This window comes from Ambystoma mexicanum, chromosome 2q (genome assembly GCF_040938575.1).
Source record: "Ambystoma mexicanum isolate Mex_15411 chromosome 2q, UKY_AmexF1_1, whole genome shotgun sequence".
Lineage (NCBI taxonomy): Eukaryota > Metazoa > Chordata > Amphibia > Caudata > Ambystomatidae > Ambystoma > Ambystoma mexicanum.
This window is the reverse complement of record NC_090924.1, coordinates 703,309,192-703,329,531: the sequence shown is the minus strand read 5'-3', so window position 1 is coordinate 703,329,531 and position 20,340 is coordinate 703,309,192. Positions and strand designations below refer to the sequence as shown.

At 41.8% G+C, this 20,340-nt stretch overlaps 1 protein-coding gene across 7 annotated transcripts in view; it reads left to right on the top strand.

The window, feature by feature from the left end:
- The window catches only part of KMT2C (lysine methyltransferase 2C), a 2,745,351-nt gene that overhangs the window by 1,037,583 nt on the left and 1,687,428 nt on the right, over positions 1-20,340 (top strand). For all 7 annotated transcript variants that reach the window (XM_069647923.1, XM_069647922.1, XM_069647921.1 and 4 more), the window contains one exon: positions 15,167-15,232. In XM_069647923.1, coding sequence (XP_069504024.1) covers positions 15,167-15,232 — 66 coding nt within the window. The remainder of the gene's footprint in view (positions 1-15,166; positions 15,233-20,340) is intronic.

Below are 20,340 nucleotides of genomic sequence, written 5' to 3'. Positions count from 1 at the left end.
CATGCACTGTGTGATGTTTGGCTGGCTGACTGTCCGGCAAGGACAGCCACCCTGTTGGGTGAGTGGCAGCTAGGCTGTAATGAATGGGAGAGAACTGAAAAAAAGGCAAGTCTCTTGGCTTGGAAGGCAGAGTTGGATGAAGGAACCGAAGAAGAGTTTGAAGAGGACGGCTGCTGCAACTCTTGGGCCAGTGGTTTGCCCAGTGAAGCCCTGCTGCAGGTCCGAATCGCCAAGTTTGATTCGATAGAGAAGCCCTGCAAGGACGACTTCTCCCTTTCAGTCGGTGGGACCAGTCAACTCCCAAGTAAGCCACTTGTACACCCATCTCGGAGCTAGCTGCATTTCTTCAGAGTGCTGCAGGAAACCATAGAGCCAGGGAGAGGGACACCAGATTGTGTGCGTTGCTTGTAAGCTGGCCGAAAGCTTTTGGAAGATCCTCCGGACTCCCACGAAGCAGGACCGACCATGCCTGACCGCCCTCAGTTGAGTGCGCGACTTCAGATGCAAGGAAAGTCCATCTTGACAGCCAGGAACCGCGCTTATTGCTATTTGCTGTTCCGCAAGGAGCTGGAAGGTGAAACAGCCACTGAAAAACAGTACAGTGCATGAGTCCCCCGATGTTCTCCCTCTTGTCCCCACGACTGAGGCCCAGGAACAGAGATCTGCAGAGCTGTACAGGAACAGAAGTCTTCAGCTGCATCTTTTTCTTCATTACTAGGCTACTGTAAAACTAGTCTAAGAGAATTTACCACTTACTGTGGAAGTGCTTGTAACTTCTGAAGCTCACAAGTCTAACCAGCATGTGGCCCTACATTTGATTCTTCTTGTTCTCAAAGACTCCTTAGAACTTGTTGAAAGACTTTTCCATTTACTTACCTTAAGTGCTGCATCCTATACAAAGACTTTGGCCTATTGATTTTGGCTTAGCCTATTGAATTGAATGTCTCTTCTAAGAGCTATCTGAAAGTATTTGTCCTGCTTATGATTATTTGTATTTCTTGTGTTCTAATAACTTTTGCCTTTTACTTACTCTTTAACGAGTGTACAGTATTGAAGTATATTTGTCTTACTATTCTATTGCTCCCTTCTGAAGAAGGCTTTATAACTGATAGGTTATTAATTATTTATGCAAGAAACCTTAAGTGTAAGAGTTTATTTGAATACCTGTAACTTTGAATCTTTGTGTACCTCCACTACAGCTCACATTTCCCCTCTTGAGATAAGCCTGGCTGCTCAACGCGCTACCAAAACTGTGTAGTACAAGCTTATACCAAAGGTTGGGTTGCCTATATCTGTAGTCAGTTATTTGTAGTGTTCTCAGAGGGTACTGCATTCAAACTTTGCCCAACACTTCCCAGAAACACCTCACAGACAGTGTTGTCTGCTGCAATCAATCACAAATCATAGATGCCATTAAGCTGGTGTAAAGTGTAACTCCAAAAGAGTATCCAAAAGAGATAAGGTTCCCAAACACAGGGTAAAAGTCAGAGTGTGGAAAAAGGTTCCCACTCACTCAGCAGAGTTGGATACAAATCCAAGAGTCCAGCAAAAAGTGCTGGGTGACTCACAGGTTGAGATAATTTCACACAAAAAGGAATGCTACTCTTAACACAATACTGTGCAGTTGAAAGCATAGATTATGCACTCATTAAGTCTTGCAGAATATAGCATGTTTAAAACCTGATAAATGGTTAATTCAGCACTGCCTGAAGAACACTCAATGTATGTGGGAAGCATTGCATATTTCCGAGTTATAGTTTGAAAGAATGTCCATACTTGCGAAAACACTGAAGGGGTCATCTACGTTACCTTGGATTAGGCTAGAATGGCCCTGTAGCCCTACTTTGGCAACTCAGCTGTTTGCGTTTGTATAAATGCATTTGTTTTTGTTTATTATTTATATCACGCACCAAATCCTGAGGTAACTGGGCGCTGGAAAAACTTAGGAGTTACAAAAATGGTGAAGAGCAATAACATAACAAAGGTAGACCAGGGGTTACAAGTAGGTCTATAAAATAAAATACAATAAAATAACATAACAGTTTAGGAGTACCCGAAGTTACAGATGGATATGAAATTTGTACAATACCATTAGAGCAAGAGCAGTAGGCAGGTCTAGAGATACGGTTAGGTGGTAGTCAGAAATCTCCAGAAGTGTTTTCAAGGGAGAGACTTATTGCTCAACCATTTTTTTATTCCAGATTTGAGTTTCAGGAATGAGCGTTCTTGTCTGTAAGGAGGGGAATGGAGTTCCAACATTTGTTTGCTTGGACTGGGAAGCTGGCTCCTCCTGCAGTTTTTAAGTTGAACCTGGGTACTGTGGGGTAATGATAGGGCAGATCTAGTGGTGCGAGAGGGTTGGTGCTTGCAGCATTTGTCAGCCAGGTATTTGGGGGCTGTGTTAGCGAGGCATTTGTGAGTTATCACCAATGTATGGAGAGTGATTCTGTCACGAACTGACAACCAGTTGGTGTTGCGTCTAAGTGTTGAGATGTGGCTGGATCTGGGTAGGTTAAGTGCTGCTCTCAGTGAGTTGTTTTGACGGACCTGAAGCCTGTTTAAGTTGAGTTCAGAGGAGCCTAGAAAGAGCGTGTTGTAGTAGTCCATTTTTGACAGCGCTAAAGCTCTGGCTATTGTTAGATAGCTGCTAATGGACAGGTAGGATTTGCAGCTGTAGATCACCTTATTGATATAGGCTGTGGAGGCTGCCAGGGAGCGGACTTGTTTCTTGAGGGACAATGTTGAGTCAAGATAGACTCCCAGAGTTTTTATTTCTTTTGAGACCTTGATCGCGTTGCCGTCAATACTGAAGGAAGTATACCTATGATCCAGCTTGTTCAGACGTGCCCGAGTGCCGACAATCACGAACTCGGTCTTATCATTGAGGCATAAGCTATTGGTCGCCATCGAGGCCTGGATTTCTAGGTAGACATCATTCAATATGAGGACTTGGGTGTGATCTGCATAGTTAGTGTAGACGACACCCAGGCTGTCCAGTCGATCAAATAGAAGCTTTGTAAATATGTTGTAAAGCGTTGGTGACAAGCAAGAGCCTTGAGGGACTCTGCAGAGTGTGGGGTTTGGGTCTGCTGAGGCTGAAGGAGAAAAAAACCCTAGTGATCCGATTGGATAGAAAGGAGTTGATTCAGTCCGATGCATTGGTAGAGAAGGCTGCAGCTGTGGTGAGATGGCCGGTTGAGATTTGGTGGTCGACAAGGTCAAAGGCCACTGACAAGTCTAGAAGCAGGATCGCTAGCTTGCCTTTGTCCTTTGCCTTGTCCATCTGGATCTTTAGATCTAGGAGAGCGGTCTCCGTACCATGTCTCGGTCTGAAGCCGGACTGTCTGAGGCCTAGAAGGTTGTTCTCCTCTAGATGCTTCTGAATTTGCAGATATGCAACTCGGTCTAGGATTTTTAAAGGGAAGGGGATGGCTGTAATTTTTTTTAAATTTTTTTTTTAATTTAAAGCATTCAGCGTACACAAAATACAAGCTTTTGCTTATGTACAAGTTTTCCCTCCTCCCCATGCACAAGCCAAACATCTCCTATTTCTTCTTTCTTAGTTCGATGTTGGTTTCAATCCAGGTTTGGCTCTGTGTTTTAGATGTTCCTTGTTAATGATGGTCTTAATTCCCTTCCAGTCTCTTTAGCATGGATTCCAGGAAAATACCAAGCCTTTGATGGTTTTCTTACTTGGGTCGTCATATAGAGCTGACCACCATAAATCAGGGTCCAGATCACATGATGGTGACAATATTGGTAGTAATAGACCACCCCTTTCAGATCGAAGTTCAGGGCAAAACAGCATTGAGTGTCGAGACGATTCTTTTTCTTGTTTGCATAGTCTGCATAATTTTTCCTTTGCCAGGCCATATCTGAACAGGTTGATCTTTGTGCTTAAAATGTTCAGACGAAAGCGCATTATTAAGTCTCTATGATTCCGATTGGTGCTTTTTTCTAGGTATCCATGCAATAACTGTGGGCATCTAGTTATCTTATCTGATAAGGTATGATAGTTCGAAGCTACTCTCGAACACTCTGTTTCTGCCCAGTCAATTGATAGTAAGAGTAATTTTACCCTCTTTGGGTGTTTCAGAAGGGCTTCTGTCGTAACTTTTAAGTTTTGCAACAGCTCATTACATTTCGCTTTCCATTCCTCCAGTGGCCCAAAGGGCATTTTTCCTGCTTCCTTATTCAATATTTGATATTGAGGTGGACATTTTCTGTTATGTGATCTCTTGCAAGTAAATGGTAATGTCCAAGGAGATCTAGAAGGACAACCCACATGGTCATCGCATAATTCATGCGCAACACTAGACTACTTTTTTGTTGACCGAGACATTTTTGGCAGAATACTCTCCCTGAAAATACAACAAAAAGTAGTGATCATAAAATCTTAATCCTTACATGCTCAGACCCAGCAATAGAGCATAAAAGGGATGTGGTACCAAGGAATACTTGGCCTACTGAAATTCGTGTAAATGAGGGGCGAAACAGACTGAGATTAACAACACAAATGATTCCCATGCTAACAAATTCAATAAACAAATGGGCAACCTCAACAGGAAAAGACGTGGAGTATGAATCTTGCCTCAGAATCTTTAAAGTGACCACCGAAACAAATAGAAGAACCACAAAAATCAGGGCGCATTGTTTCAATACTGATATAGCGAAAAAAAAACGACAGCTGTCTAGAGATTTAAGAGCCTTAAAAAAACAGAATATTGCCTATGATGATATGCAAACAAAAAGAAAAGAATTGAAAAAAGGTTATCGAAATTGGGTTAAATCCCATAGAGCTCTATAATTTCAAAAAGACTCTGAACATATGCTGATGGCGATTCAAAATAAAAATGCAAAATATCTATGGACACTGCTAAATCAAAAAGGAAATCACCAAAGTGAGGAACAATTTAACCCTATACATGAAACAACGTGGGAACAATACTTTCAAGAAAAATATAATCGCGAGCCAGCAACAGATCTACTGCCTCAAGATGCCAGAAAGGAAAAAGATTGGGACATCAAATTCAATTTAAGTGAAATCTTGGTACTGATCACAAAAGCAAGCAGATCGCGAGCCCCAGGGCCGGATGGCCTCACAAATGAAATCTTAAAGCAAGCTCCAGAGGTATGGGCACACATGTGCTTTGTGCGAATTACATTTCCACCATATGTGTTCTTTATGATAGTTAATAAGCCTGCAGAAGGTCTGCCTTTTTTTACCTTTAAGAGCTTTATTCAAGTAACAAGTTGCTCCTTGTATGTATGGCTGTTCTTGAAGCCAGCACTCTTGAATGCAGATAATATCTGCAGTTAGAATTTCTTTATTTCACTTTTCAATCAAATGATGAAAGCCTCTTGTGTTCCAGGAAGCAAAGCTTGTTGATCCTCGTAGCCCTAATCCTTCGGTCTAATATTTTTTTTCATTAGTTTTTGCGTTCAATGTTTCCGCTAACCAGCCCCATGATTTTTCTGTATCGATTTGAGTTACAATGGGGACGGTCATTATTTGGTTGATTGACCAGATTCACTTTCTCATTTCCTTTGATTTTCATACGTAGAGCATATGGGCCCCGTAATACTGTTGGTGAGAAACGTATAGGTCTGAAATCCACTTCCTCTTCACTTTGATTCTCACAAGCATTTTTTTGTTCTTCAGGGCTTTGTGCCCTTTTTTGTTTCCTTTTCTCTCTGTTGTGGACATTCTGTTTTAACATCAAAACCCGGAGGTCATCCGCAGCTAGCCATATTGAGTTCATAACTGCCTTTGAGTTAAAGTGTATACAGATTCTATCCAAATCTTCTTCATTTGGAAATTCTATGATTCGGATGTCTTTTGGTTCAATCACTCTCAATTGAGGCACTTTATGCAAGAGATTCATTAGGTTTGATCTATTTAGGATCAGGCCATCTTTGCTCTTGGGACTCTCTCCATTCTTAATTTAAAAGTATTGTTCTGATTGCCGTAAGGCTCAGAATTCTTCTTATCGCTTCGTCTGTCCATCTTCTCGTCGCGATTGTTCCTGTTTTTCATTCTCGAGCTCTTAGGATCTTGTGTGCTCCATCTTTCTCGTTCTTGATCTGATTGTTTGATCATGTCTTTAAGCACGTGGCGTTGCTTTTTTTCCAAGTCCTTTTTTGTTGCAACCTGCATTCTTTTTTCTTGCAGAGTTCGGAAAGTCAAGGCTGGAACTTCAAGGCATTCCGGAGCGTTGTTTTTATTGCTCACGGGTTCTTCACATTCCTCCGTTGACTCTTGCAAGCTGTCATCCTCATAAACAGATAAGAGTAACAAAGACTCTTGACCATAGGACTCATTTATGGAGCTTTCTAATGTACTCTCTAGTTCCACATCTTTAATGTATTCTCGTACTTGTTTCTTTGTTTGACATACGTCATCCTTTTTTTTAATTAGTGGTACTTGTTGGGTGGACTTCGTTATCTCTTTTCCTATAGGCTTTGTTTCTAATGAACTGCCGTGTTCCATCATTAGTCAAGCATTTTTGGTTGGGCAAGTTTTTAGCTTTTTTATTTGATTTTTCTACAGCATCTTTTGATCTTTTATATAATTTTTCCGAAGTTTTGATTGGTTTTTCCAACTTGTCTGGTCTGTTTGGTTCTTTTAGATTTTCAATGTTGAATAATGGATGAATACCATTAGGCTGGTTTTCGCAGTCATTGTTAGGAGTATCCTGTATCGGTTGGCTGTTTATCAGGGACACTCCCTGTTTTCCCTCTGTTCTCGGAGTGCCAGGTGCCAGTGCTCGACTGACTATAGATTCAGTCTTTCCTAGGTATTCTGTTTCAGTTTTTTTTACTCCTGTCAATCGTCACATTTACCTTTCTTTGCTCATCACTTGGCCTTGACTCTATGTCCTTTATTTTTGTTGAGGTACTTTTATCCTTATGTTGGACATTGTTTTTGTAGCTCTCTGTTTTAAGTAAGTTGATAGTATCACTGAAACAGTGCAAAAACGCTCTTGTCTTCCCGAGTTTCCTCAGTTAGCTCGATTAGCGTCTTAACTATAACATTTTCCGACGCTTTTTCCTGGATCCTTCTTACTTGTTCAACCTCAGTGTTTTTCTACACATGTTAGCTTGAACTGGATTTGAGCCAATAGATTAGATTGATCTTTGCAGTTTTCGTGAAGTGCCTCATATAACTTAAAGTATGGTGCAAGTGCTATGGTCCTCATAGATCCTACTGCAGCTTGCATGTTTGCACAAATATCTGTAATTGGCCAAGGGTTGTGTGACGGAACTTGTTCTCTTCCAAGATGTTTTTCTTTAATTTCGGCCAAAATGCGGCCCGGCACAGTTTGTTCCTCGTCTTCCAGCTGCAAGTCCACAGTCAGGGTACTGCTTAGTTCCTGAGGGACATCTTCCTTTGATTTTTGTGAATGCACAGTTGGCTCCCCTCGCTGTTCTGAAGTTGTTTTTTCCTTTGAAACCTCTTCAATACTTATAACTCTTGTTTTTCCATTTTCATTTTTTTTCCTTTTTACCGGGACCATGTTTGCACTAGATTTATTTGCATCCACTTCTTCAAAGAATCTTTTTACTTGCGGTATCTGCAGAGTTGAAGTACTTCTTGGTTCCTTAAAAGACAGCTTCTGAAATTCTTCCAGTTTTTCTGAATGTTTTTGTTGCGGAATGATCACAATTGTTGCAGGGACATTTGTATTTCCAATGCTTGCTATAGTCGTAGCATCCTTTGGTGGGTTGCTGTTACCGCTTTTGTCTGGTTCTATCTGTTCATTGTGGGAGCTTAATTGCTCGCATCGGCCAGACGCTAGCACAAGGTCATGATCTGACATTTCCATTTCGTCTAGTTGTTGTTTGGCATCCATGATCCCAGTTGCCAGACTCATGTCTTTCTGTAAAGTAGGTAAGTCTTTCTTTTTGAAGTGCCATCTGATTGTTCTTATCCCTGAAAAGGACTTTGCACGCGGTCTAAATTTCTGAGTGGAGAGTGGTTTCGGAAGGTCACCAGCCCCATTTGATGGATTATTTGTTATTTTTGTTTTTCCTTGTGTCAATGTTTTTTGTGTTAGCTTGTGAATGTCCCTTTTCAATATCACACATTGGTTCTTTATTGTGGGAGGACAAAGTATTTGGTTTGTCATTTTCACTAGATTTCTGTGCATTTTGTTTTGTAAGGGAAGTCTTTGTATTTGGGGCTTGTGAACTTTCCATACCATCCAAGATGCCTGCTGCTTCAATACTCTCATAGAGTATGCTTGGTATAAAAGTTTTTGGGGCTTTATTTTTGCTAATTATTATTTTTTTTTTTAAAAAAAAGAAGCTTCTTCCTGTGGCAGGCAGAAAGCATCCTTATTTGCCACATTTATAGCCGGCGCCCGCCTGCAGTGGCTTCCCCAACATACATGCTGGTTCCAGAGTTCCGCCTGACCCACTCGACGAGACTCCGGCGTTGTGCGCATGCGCAGCTCCACTGCGCGCATGCGCATCGCAGCCGTCTCCGTCGCAGCCCGCGGCGAGCCCCTGCCAAGCGGAGACCCGCACCGCAGCGGACTGCGGAGCCTGTCCACCGCTGTTAAGAAATTTTCTGGGAATGTGGGAGAAGGGTGGGTCAGGAAAGTCGAGTCTGTCATTTGAGGGCTCCATGCAGTCATCAGGCCGAACGGAGGGCATCAACTAGTCCAACATCATCTGACATGCTACTCGCCGCCTCTAGTTTATCCCCTGTAGAGCCCCCAACAGCAGGCAATTTCGAGCGGCTACGGGTACGGGATACCTGTGGAATGGCTGCATCACCAGGGATCATGGCGGGTGTATGGTCCATGTTTGTCCTTCTGTCTTACACCACGCCGAGCACTCGCCAAAAACTCCGCAAACGCTCCGCTAGGAGCTGTGGTATTATAGGGGAGGGTCCATCTCCAGCCTCCCACTGATGGTAATGGAGGTAGTAGAGCCACTCGGGCGCAGGCAGCAGAAAAAGGAGTGGTGGCAAGTCCCAAGTCCAAACACTCGCCAAACACTCTGCCCGTAATTCGTTGGAGTGTTTGATTTGAGTCAGGTTTTTTTTTTATTATGAACGGCATGACCCAGGCTTCCTTGAGGTTGTTAGGGACTTGGTTAGACTTGAAGGAGGAGTTTATCAGAGTGGCAATGAAGGGGTCACAGTCTTTGGCTCCTTCCTGAACGATAGAAGCTGGACAGATGTCAGCTTGACAGTGGGAAGGTTTCAAAGTTTTGATGTCTTCCACTTCCTTCGGTGTTGCTTCGGAGAATGTGAAAGGTGTGCATTGTGTATGATTATTCTCTAGCACAGGTTTAGGGCGGTGGCAACGTGAGAGGCTAATTTCTTTGGCATCGATCTTACTTTGTGGTAGGGTGATTTTGTCAGCTAGCGCTTGTTGGATTTTTGTACATCATGCCGTATCCTTGGTACAGTCCTGGGAGGGAGGTGCTGGAGATTCGAGCTCCTTTAGGATGCTAAAGAGCGCTTTGGTACTTGATTTGGCATTGTGGATTCTGGTATTGTATGCTTCTTTTTTGGTGGCTAGGATGGCTGCTTTGTAGGTTGCAGCCGCTGAGGTGAATGAAGTTTTATTCTGGCTGGTGGGTGATTTGCGCCAGATGGTTTCCGCTGTTCTTTTGGCGTTTAAGATTTTTAATTCGGGAGTAAACCACTTCTTGAGATGGGCAATGGGTTTGGCTTTTCTTAGTTTACGGGGTGCTGTGGTGTCTAGCGCTGATTTGAGTGGGGCATTATATAGATCGACCAGCTTGTTTGAATCAAGGTCCTTATACTTGGATGCGTCCAAGATATTGTTGATAAGCGGACGTAGACTATTGATTGAGATGTTATGACAGTTTCTAGAGTGTGGGTGGGGCAGAGGTGGTATTGGGGGGGGGGGGGATGTTTCCTTGAATTGAGAAGGATTTGAAGTAGTGGTCTGACCAGGCCACTGGTTCATTATGAAGAATCGTGATGGAGCAGTTGAGGTCGGACACCCAATCCAGTGTTCGACCTTTGGAATGAGTCGGTTCAGTGATTCAGTGTTTGAAACCCAGTTGGATGATGGAATTTTCCACGGCTAGTGCTTGTGGATTGTTAGGGTCGTGAAGACCTAGGTTGAGGTCTCCCATGAGAATGGTTTGGGATCCAAGTCTGGTGTTGGAAGAGAGGAGTTTGGTGATGTTTTCGTTAAAGGATGAGGTCGGACCAGGAGGGCAGTAAATGAGGTGCAGAAGTATCGTTTGGGTGGGCGAAAGCGTGAGTTTATTTGATAAGAGCTCTGCAGAAGGGAGGGTGGTATCTCTGAGGTCTAGGTGGGTTTTTGAGATGAAGGCAACTCCTCATTTCAGTTTCTGTCTGTTCTGATAATGGTGTAGCCTTCTGGCAGGGCTAGTGAGAGTGCTGGGCCTGCTATGGGGTGGAGCCAGGTTTCAGTGATAGCTAGGAAGTCTAGATGGTTGGCTGTAAAGAGGTAAAATCTCGGTGGCCTGGGCCACTAGTGAGCAAGCGTTGATAAATGCGCCTTTGATAGGGGAGGGTAGAGGGCCGGGTAGGGGTTATTTTGCACTTGGGTTAGATAGGTATGGTAGATCATGGAAGGGTTGGCTGGAGAGTTTGACAAGATCAGAGGGTGGGGTGGTTGAGGAAGTTTGGGTACTGCTGCTGCGCAGGTGGTTTGGTTGTGTTTGAGGCGTAGGCTGGGTGGATTGACTGTTCATTCTTAGAGTAACGTTCTGGTTAGAGAAGCGAGAGCCTAGTCTCCCGTTTCCGATGTGGACATGCAGTGGGATAAGTGGGTGAGAGGAGCTGCGAAGCACTGTATCCATTCAATAGGGCTGATTGAGGCAGTAGTTACAGCTCCCGTGGAGCTTTCCACTGGAATGCAGCTGTTATTATTGGAATACAGTGGTGGTAGGAAATTGGTCGGGGTGATGGTGTGGAATAACGGTAGGAAGGAGGCCATTGCGAGTGATTCTGTGGAATGAGGCCATTGTGGGAGAAATTGTGCTGCCTAAGGACGATTGGCACAAAGGTCAGCGCTGAGTGGCAGTGGGTGAGCTGTATCAGTTAATTGGAATTTTAGGACTGATCACACTCTGATTAGTGCACTACTAGACAGAATGGGCCATGCTAGTGCTAGTTAATAGAATCTGACACAATGGGTAGAAACTGTGTGAGCAGTATCTGCTAGAGTCAGGCAGGCTAACCGAGACTGATGGCCTAGAAGCTAGTACAATGATGGCAATTGAGACGCTAGGGCAGTGCGCAAGGCTGCTACAAGCCGCATGCTAAATCTAGCTGATGACGTTTGATACATTAGGTGGGCGCTACGTAAGCAGTATGATCAGCATTCATGCAAGCTAACGGTGAAGGAAGGCCTAGAGACTAGTGTAGTAAGGCAGATGGGATTTGATACGCTAAGGCAACCGCAAACCTGCGTGGAGTACGGATACTTCCCACTGTTTTGTACAGTTGTTAAAGGCGGCGCTTGATGTGACGTGCAACACATTTTAGGTCGTGAGCAGATCTGTTACTATTGTTGAGAGCAGATTATATTCCCAATGGTATGTACAGTAAAGCATTAGTAGATACAGTGTAGCAGTAGTTGAGACACGACCTAATGTCTAAATATTTGATGTCCACTGCAAATGGAACGGGTCATTTAGAGCATGCGAGTGATTAACTCGATAGAGGTGACTGGTACAAATAGGACGTGCAATGCTCAAGTGGCCGGCAGCAGGGGCGGTGGAGCGGGTTTGGCCAGTTGAATCGTAATAAAGATTCGGAATCCGAAAAAAACTGAGCAGGCGGAGCAATTAATATCACAGGACACAGGTGTCGTGACTGAGGGAATTGGAACTAGTGATTGATCGCAACAATTATTTTTACTGGTTAGAAACGTTTAGTTATACTCATTGTTTATTGGAGACGGACTACAGTTGTTGATCTGGGCCCTGCTTAAGTTTAAGTTGTACTGTGGTGTGAAAACACATGTCAAGTGGTGCTGTTTGATGTTCCACACGGATCTGAAATGATTTCCTGAGATCCTTTTTTAATATTGGTTAAACTGAAATCAAGCCGCTTAGCCACTCAACAAAATGTACAGCCTGCGCATATTTTTTTCTCTGCAGCTTTTTTTTTTGCCTGCCTGCAGGGCTTTGGGATTTGAACATTTTTGGAAATGATGAAAGGGGTTAGTTCATACAAAACGCATACATCCACTGGTCTCACAACTTATTAGCAACATCTGTGAATTACATTAAACATTTTTTTATGGCTTGCAGAGATTCCGAAGAATATAAACAAACATTGTTCACCAAACAAGTATCGCTATATTACGCAAAAAACAAGTGACAAGTAATTCCCAAATGGGAAAAACAGCAATCTGATGAAAACTGGTGAATTTCAAAAACCAACATTGTTAATCGCATCAAGCGATGACTTCAAAACATTGCCGCAGCACCAGAAAATTACTTTTTTTTTCTGATGGAACATGCACAGAAATATTGCAATATTTTTGGAAGATATCCAGGAAGACAAAACATACTTTTGAATTCGACACACTATTTTGGAGCCCACAATCGTTTTTCATTCAACTGACAAATAGAAGAAAACAGAGATCACATGTAGTTAGGCTAAAATGTTTTTTTTTATTTAGCCGGTCCTTCTAATGCATTATTATACATTAAATGATCTCTGAAGATGAAAATCCAAAGCTGTATTAATAATTGAATTCATTGAAAAATACGGAGTAGCAGATATATTGGTTATTTTCGATTGAAACAAAAATGACATTTTTTTTAGCCTCCTTTTAACAATCACTACATGTGTGACGGCGCATGCGGTCTTTGCAGCAGACAAAATACTGCTAAATGCAATTATGCATATTGTGTTCTCTACAATCCGAGAACATTTTTATACACACAGCTAGCCATACACGTCTCATTTATAAACTCTTAAAATAATAAGGCAGATGAGCAAGTTCAAAAGCGCATTTTATTTTTTATTGCTAATGCGCCTATTCAGCAACATAGTGTTTGAAGGTCCTTCGAGGCAAGGATGGAGGAACAGGAAGAAGAAACAAAACCAACATTTGCACTAGGCCTTCAGGCATTCAGAACATGCAAGTGCTAAAACAAGAAATGCAGGGAAAAGAGGGAGATGGAGGAAGGAAGTGATGGTAGCAGCGCACATGGATGAGGAAACGAGACAAAAACAAAGCGATCTTACTAGGCTTTGCCACAGTTTCGGATCGTGCAAGTGTTGTAACATAAAATGAGGAGGAGAATAGTATGATAAGTGCAAGAAACAGGTTAAATACAGCATAGGGCTGGAAGAGTTGACCGATGGAGAGGTTAAAACATTTGGGGAGGCCACACCTCATTGTTTAGGAAAGCCTGCAAAAATTGAATGTGGCAGCCAGCTAGTGGGTTGGGTGGCTACCCAAAGTAGGAATGAGACCATCTCATGACCTGGTCAGACTGGCAGAGTCACAAGCCTGTTTTTTGGGCATGTTTGCTTGACTATGTTTGTGCGTTGATGCCCCTACCATCAGAGACAAGAACACTGGCACAGATCTGCTATGTAACTAATAGTCTGATGCTTTCAACTTGACAAAAGCCTGATACCGGAAGAGAGTCAGCAAAGACGGGAACATTTGTGCCATAATCTCTGCCGCAACATAAAATGTGCAAGACATCTGGTACCGCTGCCTTGGTGCTTGTACACCATTGAGTGCATCTGCTTCATAGTTAATCACTGCTGGGACCGCCTGCATTACATCAGCACATCTGTCATACCAGAAACCACTGTCCCATAGTCCAACACTGATAAATACTTGACTGTGACCCTGCCACTACTTGATATTCTTGTGGAAGTGAAATTCACGAACACAGACTATCACAACTGACTCCAACTATGGCATGGACATCTCTTTGATAACAAATAACCCACGATGCTCCCCAGAGAAAATTAACCTTGTATACAGTGTGTATCAAATACTAAGATATTCTGAAGCCAAATTACTTATCTGTAACCTTCACCAACATTTTTGCTTAAATGTACTAAGATAGTGTTTCCACAAAACCTTTTGTGTGCTATTTCTTTATGCAAAGTAAAACTGTTCCTGTAGTTGGCTTTCTTATACACTATTTTAGATGTTCAGGGTGATCAATCTCTGCCTAGTTGCAAAACTTCTTTTTATATGGTAGACCTTGTGGTAAATGGGGCAGAGCAGTCAATGCTTTACACACTAGTCAAGAACAGGGAGACGAAAAGATACAGCATAAGATGCAATACCACACAATATGGTAATTTCCACGCAGTGTCTATATTTCAAAATACACTCTTGATGTAAAATCATGTATGTTTCAGGTTTGTAGTTTTTTAGTGTATTCTCCGGGGCAGTGACTTCTGCGGTAGTATCCAAATGTCCTAGACACGGATTCAAAGTTCGGAATACAGGGTTTGGGATAATATTTGTATAACCAAGGCCCAATAAAACACACAAAAACGATCTAGTTGAGCCAGAGTTCTCCGGAATTATTATTGTGCTTAGCTTGCGCCTAGTCCTACGTGGCACTGTTGTCCAGTGAAACCCAGTTGTGAATGTGCATGATGTGCAGGGAATAGCCCTGCCCCAGAGTAAGACTGAAGGACTCTGGAGCCCAGAAAGAACCTCGTTCTGAGGTTTTGTTACATCTACTCTGGCAGGTTAGATTTCAGCCTCATTGGCCAAAGTGGTAGGGACTGTGGTCCAGTGGCCTGAAGAAGTTAGCATTGTGGTCAGCTATATGTTCTGCATGAAAGGGGAAATGCCCGAAATGGTGACTTCCCCAGTTGTCCACTGGAAACCCGCATGCCGGTAAATATCCCAATGTGAACCCCCCCGTTCTGAGCTGCATTTTATCAATTAAGTAATGTTACCTGGGTGTTTATGCTTTGGTTAGTACATGAATTTAGTTGGATGGTAAAAGCTATGTTTTCAGACAAACACAGCACAATTTCAAGACTTTGGAGATTACCTTTGCACAAATATAATAATACTTTGTCTGACACAGAGCGGAAAATTGGTGACAATCTTGCAATATTTTGTTCTTCTGAAACTACTGTTTTAGGATGTTTGGACACGTGCTTAATAAAATGTCTGCTTTGATTAATTTCTTCTCTTTATTTTAGTGCCTTCCTCTGATGGGTGTGAATCTCCAATAGTGGCTCAGATTATAACCAAAGCGAAAGAACCAGGTACAATTTTGGTTGAGTCATAACATATTTATGCAAATACCTGGTCACACATCAGTCACCATTTGCAATACAGTCATTTCTGGAAACAATGACAGTTTATTAGAATTTTGTCAAACCCACTTCCAAGTCAAAAATACCTGTTGTGCTAGAAAGTTCGGTCTCTTATACAGTTAGCTTTTTTTGATGCACCTGTACAATTGCATTTTGTATAATTAATTATTGTGATTATGCAGATGCTGTTAATCCAGCACTGGTGGTGTTCTATATTGGTAGGCATACATTTGTGTTCACTAGATTGCTTGGGAAATATCCTCTAACCCGTGGAGCCCTACTGGCCTCAACTGTATCACATACTAATTCTCCATTAGCCATTCACGTTCTGGCTGCTGCTGGTTATCCTTTTTCAAGATACTCCCCTTGTGATCACAGAACAGTGCCCAATACATGCCAACATGCCATAATCCATTCTGGAGGTGCTTACCAATGTTTTATTTTATTTTTTTGTTTTGCGGCACTTTTGAGTTATGGATTTATAATGGTTAATGCAGGACTACAAGTGTCAGAATGCAAAGAAAAATCTGCAGAACTTGGCATACACCTCATAAACCTTAGTTCATTTGGCAAAAAAGTAAAATGCTTCTTTGAAAACAAATATATCTGTTTGAACCAAGCATGTGCACATAGGAATCAACATTTCTACAGGGCACTATCGTGGAAAAATTAATTTTCACCCTGGGTGTGTTTCAACTTGCACAGAGGTCAAATCTCTCCGGAAAGTGTGCTGTATGTTTCTTTTGCCATGATCACTCCTTTGGCAGGCCGTACAGTGCTGCACCACCAGCTGATTTAATAGGCCGTAGTGCACTGAGATCCATTAATGTAGTCATGGGCCATTATAACCTGGAATGGCATGACCAATATATGGTCAAGCTTCTTTAGCACCCTGACTCTTCCGCAATGCTAATGGTCCCTTTTTGTGGGAGAGAGAACTAACAAAGCTGACACCCATTGAAATGTTGCATGGGTGCTTCATGTTAAACCAGTCTTCCATTTCATTAACAGCTGAAAATTAAAGAAATTGTGGCATGGGAGTCTGGTATGTGTGGCCCGGCAGTTGTATGGAAGTGGTGAGGGTGGAGTCCGATGCCTATAGAGGGGAGGCGCAGGCAGGTGACACAGGAGGTTCGAAAAAGGGGAGCAGCCAATAATTCTTAGAAAGTGGACAGGGTACATACTGCCCACGATCCGAGAAACCTGATTGTCTGCTTGCCAATCACATGGTGCTAATTCTATATTAAACTCATTTACATAGTCTTGCTTAAGAAAAGTGGCTGAGCTGCAGCCCTGAGTCTATGTACATGTCCTATTTACTTTTACCTGTGTGCCTCCAAGCTCACCTGTCTTTTGCTGAAGAGCTCTGATCACAGAGCTTATCAGTAAGCAAATACCTGCTGTCAAAAACGAACACAGGACTCAATCTCTGAGGGTAGTTTGTCTAATCTTTTAAGAAGCACCGTGGACAAGAATATACAGATCGCCATGCAATCCCAAATTGTGTTTGCCACCCTGTAAATAAACCCCCTTTTCCTGCACCAATGTTTGTTCCATTGGTTTCAATGGATTATTACTGTGACCCCAATTTGTCTCACGTAACATGTCAAACTCTATGTGGCTTCTCCTTTCAAGCTGCATACAAGGAATGGATTTGAGCATTAAAAGTCTCCTAACAGTGTTAGTCTGGAAGCAATCTTATCAGTAAACCGTAACATAATTTTGGTAGTGAAAGTGTTCTTCTAATTGTGTTGATGAAGCAGTTTCCAATGTCTAATGGCTAATTGCAATTTGTTTCTGTCCTGCCTGTATTCACATAATCCAAGAAGGATTCTGTTTATCGGCTATATTGAGTTCTAGTTCTTTTAAATTGAACATACGTCATTATTACATTTGATTATTGGTAAGAATTTGTAGAGTCCAATTGGTGTGGGACTTTACCAGACTTGTCCCTTGGTATTGGGTAACCCACCTTTTAATATAGGCCTGTACTACACAAGTTGGTAGTGACTAGCCAGGCTTATTTTAAGAGGGGTAACGTGAGCTGTAGAATGAAATTGGTCAATGCAGGTATCCAAGTGAACCCTTACACACTTGGAGTTATAGTATACATATTTATTTATATATACAACAAGGATAATTAAACCATCTTTAAAAAGAAGCAACTAATAGTACCTTTAATATAAGTTTGGATTCAGTTCAACAAGAGCAATAAAGTAGGTGAGTAAACTTGTCTTATGCTAAACATTCCAGTACACAGAGTGACGTCATTTGAGGTTAGTATTAGCACTTGTGATCACCATTACCATATTGAGTTTCAAGGAGGGGAAAGTTAAATTCAGATCAGAACATACTTGGTAAGTAGTAAACCATTTAGATTCTCCCTGAGGGATGTACAGTCTTCTATCCCAGCAATACTAGTGTTCAACAATTAAAACCTGTAAGGGAACATGCAATGCCAAAGCCAGTAAGTTCAGAAGAGGAGCCTAGGTCAGCCAAAGTCATTGGGCCAGTACAGCAGTGCCTCCTACACTTGACTGCTACACTTCTTCCCTCAATCTGGCCTACACATGCATGAGGGGATGCCCTTCAGCCGGTCTACTGACTTTTGTGAAAACTGGAAATAGGATTTCTGTGAAGGCAGTAAAAAATCCCAACCATTTTGTTCAGACCATAGCTATAAACATCAAGCAAAACGTAGACGAGTAGGCCCAAATGGCTTGTGTCGGCTTCTAGCTCAATAATAACCCAAAAACATCATATTTGAAGTCACCCTTAGGGCCTCAAGTGATCATGCCCTGCTGGAATTAAGCTGGAGAGAGATGTAGAGAAAAAAATGAGGCTTCATTGATATGAATGTAGAAGTCACACAGGGGGGACAATAGCTTGAGGTTGAGGCAACAAGACATTCACGCTATACATAAACAATTTGTCAAACTGGTGGTTTGAGGAAAAGACCTAAATTACAAGCCGCTTTTTTTTAATACAAGGCAGCATAAAAAAAAATCAGGACGGTGCATTATTACATAAGCATACATTTGACAGTGAAACAACAAAAAAGGATCCTTCGCAAGGATATGAAAAGGATAATCCATCCAGAGAAGGCTCAGTACCTAATGTTGGTAAAAAAAAAAGCAAAAATATAAAAACTGGTTAGTCCTATATAAAGCCACGATCTACCAAAAGGACTCCTAAAGTGTACTTGCTGCTGTACTTAAAAACGATACAAGAAGCTCCTGGCAAATGCTTAACAAGGGGGATGCATTGTGTACGCATTCATTAGCAAACTGGGTATCGGAGAAATTATGGATCGCTTTTTATAAACATTGTTTTTGTTTAATTTATTTCTATAACGCGCCTAACCCAGAAGTATCTGGGCACTTTTAGATCAAGATTACAGTTGGAATTAGAACAGTACAGTTTAGTTAGAACAAGGATACATTTAAACAGGTCACACAATGTAGAATACAGAATACAGTAGCATACACTTTAGTTGAGTTGCAAGTAATAGAAGTTGCATATAAGGAAGACCTCAATTGCAGAATTTTGACATGATTAAGAGATGGATGCTGATGTGGAGTTAGTCTTAGGGAACCTTTAGGCATGTTGGACTCCTTTTATCTTAGTAGGTCGTTCGTTGTTAGCCAAGTGATACATTTTCTCCTGAAGCTAGTGAAGGATTGGGTCGTCTTGAGGGCAGATGGGAGTGTATTCCATAGCTTGGCAGCCATGACTGGGAAGCTACTGGTATTGGTGGACATGGTGATCCGTTAAGAAGATTTGAATGAATGTACATTTCTCAGTTAGGTAGGGTGGGTCGGCCTTATTCAAGGATTTAAATGTAAGAGACATAGTTTTCAGCTGCATCTTATCCTTGATGGATAGCCAGTTGTGTTGTCTTCTGATTCCTGAAATGTGTTCTCTCCTTGGGATGCTTAGCGCAGTCCTAAGAGCATTATTTTGCATGATTTGTAGTTTGAGAACAAAGTTACTAGCGCCTAGATAGTCTGTTACAGTAGTCCAATTTGGACAAGATGAGGGCTCTAGCTAGTGTAAGACAACTTTCGGTGGAAAGCAATGGTTTACAGGCCCTTATTAGTTTGCCAGTGTAGGCTGTGGCTAAGGCAGTAGCGTTGACTTGTTTGATTAAATTTAGTGTGGATTCTAGGTAGAAACAAAGTGTTTGTACCTCTTTAGCCACTGGAATATTGTTCCCATCTATGTTAGAGGAGGTGTAGTCTGTGTTGAGTTTGTTTAGGTTAGTAGATGATCTCTACTTAACAAAAAATGGAGATGAAGCACACCATTATCTTGAAAGAAATGCTCTTAGGTGAACAATTTCAGGTTTTTTGGAGCTACAAAGGCTCTCGGAGAATGTGAAGGGTGCGGGGGAGAATAAATGACTCTGGTATTGTAAGTCAAAGAAATAATGAGTTAAGTGAAGTGACCATATTATATGGGCACTCTCGTCCCCTGAACACCTAGAAGTACTGGCGATAATGTCCAGTCAAAGTTAATTACAAAGTTAATGAGTTAAATTCGTTATGAATGAATTAGTTATTCTTGAGTTCATTAAATACACAATTTATGCACTTTAGTTTTAAGAAATAATCACAATTTTAGAAAATCAAGTTTTCCACTATAATCATAATGGTTTACATGTGTATGTATTGTTCTCATACATCTCATGTCCGAAAACTCATACATGAATTATTAAGGTTCCAAAAAATTAAGGTTCAAAGAATTCACAAAATTCAAATCCCAAAAATCGAAAAGCTCAACACGTTTCGAGAGTTAATCTCTCTTCCTCAGGAGAAACATATCCTTATGTACAATTCACAAAAGTAATTTCACAACAGTAATTTCATTTAAAGTTTTCTTTGTGTGGTAGTGGTTTCGTATTACATCATCACTTGTTGGCATCGGATCCTATCCCAGTGTGAAGTAATGGTTCTTCTTTCTCTGGTAGGCGGGGACACTACGCATTCTACCAGAGAAAGAATAACCATAACGTCACACTGGGATAGGATCTGATGCCGACAAAAGAAGCAGCGGAC